Source organism: Teleopsis dalmanni, chromosome 2, assembly GCF_002237135.1.
Source record: "Teleopsis dalmanni isolate 2A chromosome 2, ASM223713v2, whole genome shotgun sequence".
Lineage (NCBI taxonomy): Eukaryota > Metazoa > Arthropoda > Insecta > Diptera > Diopsidae > Teleopsis > Teleopsis dalmanni.
In genome coordinates this window covers 162,494,401-162,500,887 of record NC_051847.1, presented here as the reverse complement: position 1 = coordinate 162,500,887, position 6,487 = coordinate 162,494,401, and the positions used below count along the sequence as shown (strand labels likewise).

Below are 6,487 nucleotides of genomic sequence, written 5' to 3'. Positions count from 1 at the left end.
TTTAAGTGACTGCATTTGACTGCGTTACGTTTTAATTTAATTTAAATAAATTCATAGTAACTAAGACATTATAATGAAATAAAATATAAACTTTTCTAAAACAACTAATATAAAACAAAGTATGTAGGAGTTTTAACATTAATCGGATTTAAGCCATTCACCTATATTGACTGATAAAAATGAATGCTAATAATACCCATCTTTAATTTCTCTCCTATAACACTTCATACTCATATCTCAGAAAATAGAAAAATATTATATCTAAATTTTACTCTCTAATTTAATTTTACTAAAATATATAATTTATTACTCTAAAATCGGTAATAACGAATGTGGAACGGCTTCTTTACAATGAATTTATATACTAGTATATACTTCTTCTGATTATATTATCCTCTTTTCCCATCAGGCCTCCAACTAGTATGTACTGATAGCTTTGAATTAAAACTTGTTGGAAGCACACAAGTTTTATTATTATTTTATTATCATAAAATAATATAACTGAACATCAATTGATAACATATTATTAATAATAATTATTATTATAATAAAAGTGTTATTACCAAATATCGGTTCGTTGCCAACATAATAAAGTGATTAATAATAATTATGTTTTTTTTTTTTTATTTTTAATATTTTCTTAATAACAATGATTCACTATAATCTAAATTATCTATATACAATTTTTACTATTGACTATTTTGTATGACTACTCATACGAAATATCCTTAAAACTAAGTCTTAAATTAAAGAAACGATTAACGCTTCAAAAGGAAGCTAGTGTTGGAATTTACAGATTAAAATATTGCACAAATTATAAACGAAATTATTTAAATATAAATTTTATATAAAATGTTTGTTGGTTTCTTGATGAAGTTTTGATTCTTCGACATCCCGCTGCCATTGATTACGTGCTGCTTGCATAATTAGATCTTGGAAGGAACCAAATTCAGTATTGTGATGGGTTTTAGCTGGAACGCCCAAGTCTCCTTGATCTTCATACAAATTTTCATACATATAATCACTATCCTTACCGGAGGACAATGGCAATGCATGATCTTTATAATCCATATAATCATCTTGATCACTTGATTCCGCACTGGAATCAATGTCAGAGTCAATTCCATGTCGTTTATTGAATATTTTCAAAAGTTGATCAATTTCATTGGTTGGCATATCAGAAACCATTTTTACAGCAATTTTCCTCGGCGAACGTTTTAGTTCCTTTTTTGGTTTATCAGCTAACTCAAATCTTAACGATGTTTTTAAGGTCCTCTTCGACTTTTTCAATTGGTTGAGTAGAGATTTATAGAAATCATCAAAAGAGTTTGTGACTTGTGTCCTGCTTTTAGTGTTGGGAATTGTGATGTACTTTGAATTTTCATTAATATAACGCTTCACCAAATCCTTGATGGCTGGTTGATCATCATGTGACTTTAATAAATCAACTGTAAATAATAAGAAATAATTTATTAGTTTATTTATATATTATATTGATTTATAAGAAAAATAAAAATTCTAATTGTTTAAATATTAACTATGAAGTATGACAAAACTTTTTAATTATACAAAGCTTACCTTTATCTTGTGGTAATCCGAGCATTTGTTGAATACTTTTCCATTCGTCGGTATCCTCATTTTCAGTTTTAATTTCCGGTTGTTTAGCAGCGTTTTTATTTACAGTTGGTTTTATATATAATCCAACTGCAGAGTGCGCTAAGCACATTAATAAAATAATGAAGATATACGTATTTAGCATTGTTGAAAATTTTTAAATCTTCGAAGTTGTTACTTCTGCGATAGTCAATTTTGAACTGATGTCCAAATTCTATCAACGGTATGTTTTATACCCGTTCGATGTTCTGAAGAATTATGCTCAACTATTTTGCACATACAGCTAAGTCCGCTAATTACGCGTCCGGCCGGTCGGTCGCCAGTGTATTTTTTTACAGATGTGTCTATGTACACATTTAACAGTAGCCGAACTTGTGCCAATCATTGCGCTCACCAGCCAGACAAAAGCCAAATTAATTTATTTTACACAGGAGACAAGTGCCGTGAATTGCTAAATTGTATCCCGTATCCCGAATCACTTTTACTCACTTTTCGCTAAACAAATCCGTTTCAAGGCAATTAAATGCTGCAAGTAAATATTAATATTTTTATAGATTGCAGTCTTCGTGCAATAGCTACAGGTAACCATCAGTCAGGCTCGACCAAACGTACCCATCCGCCAGGCTAACTGCGTAAAGTGTGTGTACAATATTCGCGTCTCTTGTCTCTTCGGCTGCTTTATTGCAGTATTTTTAATGAGGGTTAAGCGGTTTTTATCAATGCACGGCATTACTTTTACCGAACAGGTATATAAACACATACAATTGTCAACTCGCCAGTACACAAGCGACACTTGACCTGAACCAATTTTACAGAAGTGAAGGAATTAATGCCGTGAGTGTTGTAGCGCCAGTCATAAAGGACTCGATTGTTTTGATCTGTAAATGGCAGATTAAAAGTCGTTAAGATACAAAGTGCTGGTCGGATTGCTCAAGTTAATTGAAGTCGGATTGATTGCAAATATTTTGGTTATTAATAATGCAACCACCAAATGGATTTTAAACTACCAATTGAGAGGAATAATTACGTTAAAGTAGATATATATATATATATTAACAACATGCTAATATATATAAATGTATATTAACAACATATTAATATATGTAGATATATATTCATAGATATATATGTATAGAAGAACACAGAATATTATATCTAAATCATATGTTTTATATATTAACAACATGCTAATATATATGGATGCATATTAACAACATGCTAATATATATGGATGTATATTAACAACATACTAATATATATAGATATACATTAAAAACATATAGCGGAGGAACACAGAATCTTATTCAAATCATGTTTTAAGCAAAAAGTCTATGCCATGTTCTTATTTATGATTTAATGAAAATATTAAAAATAAAAAAATTTAATTAATTAAATTAATTAAGAAAGTGAAATCTTTAAAAAATTCTAAAAATAAAAACAATAATTAATCAATAATCTATAGTCAATGTAGTAATATCCCAACAGTAAGATCGTGTCCGAAGAGCTATTAAAAATGGCTTCGTTATAATAATAAAATATTAATATTTTAATATTTTTTTCAATATGAAAAATAAATATTATATTATAAATAAAAATTATATTATTTGATCCCATCAAAAAATACATAAAGGATAGAGCCCTGAAATTATTTGCGAAATCTGACAGACTTACCAACACCGCGTTATCAAATCTTAGAATGGTTACAGGCTCCTCGGGGAGGTATGCAGATCTGAGGTCAATTATTGCTTAGTCTGATGAAGTGATAAACAATAATCTAGTCAAGGCGCAAAGAGGGGTTTTGAAGAAACCTCGCAGTTAATAGAGAGTAAAAGTGCTCAGGTGCACTGACTCAACTAGCCTTAACATAATTAATTAACATATAAATATGACAGTATATGGCAATAACATATCACGTAAAAGGATGCATAGAGTACAATTAAATATATATTAAATTTATATTACTATTTTTTATATTTTATTAGGAGATATTATTTTTTATTTTATTTTTTATCAGGAGTGCAAAATTTTATCCCTTTGTTGAAGGCGTATGTCAGCAGCATCAAGCTCCAGAATTTTACGTGAATACTTGCCGTGAAGGCTTAACACTACGGTGTTCTTCATCCACGCATTAGTATATTGCGCCGATGGCCGCCCCATTGTAACTCCGAGGAACTCCGCCAGTACCAGTTGAAGTTATGTATTTGGATACAATTTCCTCCTTGGTAAGGAGCAAAGCCTATCCAACACCTCTGGTGATTTTGAGTCACAGTAACCGTTTGGAAAATGCAATTTTACATCGAATGATTTTAAATGAACACAATCATTCTGGTCGCGTAAGTTTGGGTTTTAAATACAATACCACCACACCCCCTTTAAGAAGCCAACCTACTTGCGAAATCAGTGATAATTTCCGCAACGATTATCATGTCATAAATATAATTGACGCTTCCTTCTATACCTTTCATAAGTTACTGTAAATATATAGAACAGAGCTATCCAGACCAGATTCGATCGCGAGCCAATACAAATCCCAGTATACGTAGATTGGAGGAAAAAAATAAAAATTTTCATTATTTATTTGGAATAAAATAAAAACACGGTGATAATGTTGTATTACAATAATAATGTTATAATGTTACATTTATATGTGATACCATTTAAATGAAATACTGACATTACTAAAATATACTAAAGGAAAATTAACGTAATTATGGTGGATTAGAAACATGTCGTGGGCCGCACAAATATAAGGCACAGGCCGCATGCAACCTTTGGGCCGTGCATAGGACAGTCCTAATATAGACCATAGAGCGTTAAAATATAGAGCATTATGGTAATATATAAGTTCTATAAGCCAAGTGATGACACTGAAAAGCCTAAGTGGGAGATAGACCATTAAAACTTTTAACGCTTCCTCATCTAACTCCATTTGGAGGACAATCTTCAAGTCGATTTTAGAGAAAATCTATGAAGTACGCTTTTGTGAATCGGCAGTGGATATTAAACAACAACAATTTACAAATACTAAGAGAGTCAACTGGTTTTGTTACTAATACAATATGTGACATCCACACATATTGGCTTTCAAATACCACTATCCGTAAAGCATTTTGCTTTTGTTTTAAATTAAATGTTTAAATTTTGAAAAATTTAAGTTTTTCAAATACGTATGGTTGCAAATATATACTAATTTTGATTTGCTTGATTATTTATATATTATTTATATTACAATAATGACACATCTTGCTCTAAGCATTATTATCTCTATTCGTTTAGGATAATCTAATTAACCTAGACTTAGAGCAAATAGTGCTTAGATTATCCTAAGTTAACCTGAACCCAAATAAGCTGTATTCACAACCTATTAATATCCTTTGAAAAACACTATGGACCTTCTCCTTATCAATGTGATATTCATTGACACTGGACACATAAGCAGATAAGATAGGAGAATGTGTCACACTACACTGTTAAGCAGTCGCATTGCTATTCGTTAAACAGAGGTTCACGCCTGAAAGGCGACTAGGTATATATCTATACAGATAGTGAAATTAATATTTTACTTTAAAACGGTAATTTAAATTAAAATTTATTTTTCACTAAGTGTTAGCATAAGTATGTAAATCAGTGGATTTCAATTGAATAGATAAATACACCAAGGAAACTTGGAAATTCTCTTCAAGACTTCGAAAACATTATTTTCTAGCACTATCGCTATCAGCGAACCTTATTAATTAGATTAACTAATTATATGTTAAGTTAAGCATCACTCTGGAATTATTGGCAATATTTCTATAATTTTTTAATTCATTAGGAAATTGATATGCCACAATTTCTTTGATATTGTTTAGTCTAACATTATATTTCTTGAAAAATAATTATAAAGACAATTTGTGTTCAATTTCAGTCCAATAAAATAAAAAAATTGATAGTGATTTTAATGGAAGATTATTTAAGATATTAATATGCAATCAAAAATTTAAAATTTAAATTTTTAATATCTGAGGTTACAGGCTACACAATTTACTGTGAAAAAATTCGCTGAAAGTATTTCAAGCGGTGAAATCTTCATGAAATTAAATAATTTTGGTGTTGACAGCGCTGATTGGTTTTCCGCTTACACAGACAGATGATGAATTTCAATATAATTATTTTGTAGGTTTCGACTGAGTTTTTATTTTATTTGTACATTTTCCTTTTATTAACATCATGCTTACGACTCCAGCAATCAATGCTCCAGCCATCACATCATTGCTCCAATCACTTCTCCACTCTAACTACGCAATCCAATGCACTGTTTATTTTGTGAAGGTCTGACTGGGCCTGATTCATTTCGAGAAATCGAGGAAATTGAAACGGGAATGTAAATGGAAAATGTGGAATAATATTTTCGCAATAATTCGATTGAAACCAAAATTGCACTTCAAATTAAATGTGACATAACAATTTTTATTTAATTTCTTATTTATTTCGACTTTAATAATATTAATTTAATTCATTCTCACATTCCCGATGCTCATGAGTTACTGCGAAATTGATTGATATACGAATATCAATAATATTATTTTGTTTTGGGATTGTAGTTACTTAATCACATGATATGATCAAGTAATGATTAAGTAGTGGGGTCTATCACTGAAACCAACTTAAACGACCCTTTAACTACTATACAACAGTCCCTAAGTGTAGTGGTAGTGATGTTTTAAATCAACTGACTTAATATTCAAATTTATATATAATTATTATAAAAATTAAAAAATATAAATTAACATTTACAGAAATCTGCAAATCATCATTGTTGAAAAGTCCATCAAAGAACAAAGCATTAAAACTATTTAACGAGATAGATAAGTGAAGGTTCTTCACTCTGTGC

At 29.9% G+C, this 6,487-nt stretch overlaps 1 protein-coding gene across 1 annotated transcript; it reads right to left on the bottom strand.

Annotated features, from left to right (window-relative positions):
* Positions 1–843: 843 nt before the first annotated feature.
* LOC119676052 lies at positions 844–1,726 on the bottom strand. The gene is made up of 2 exons (XM_038087276.1): positions 1,579–1,726; positions 844–1,448 (listed from the first exon to the last, which is right to left on the bottom strand). Exons 1-2 carry the CDS (start codon positions 1,724–1,726, stop codon positions 844–846), a joined length of 753 nt encoding a protein of 250 aa, XP_037943204.1.
* Positions 1,727–6,487: the final 4,761 nt, after the last annotated feature.

Bases quoted from the DNA above. Each gene is read 5' to 3' on its own strand.
- LOC119676052 (XM_038087276.1), bottom strand. From the start codon at position 1,726: ATGTGCTTAGCGCACTCTGCAGTTGGATTATATATAAAACCAACTGTA. The intron at 1,449-1,578 runs GTAAGCTTTGTA...TATTATTTACAG, and splicing joins CGGATTACCACAAGATAAAG to TTGATTTATTAAAGTCACAT.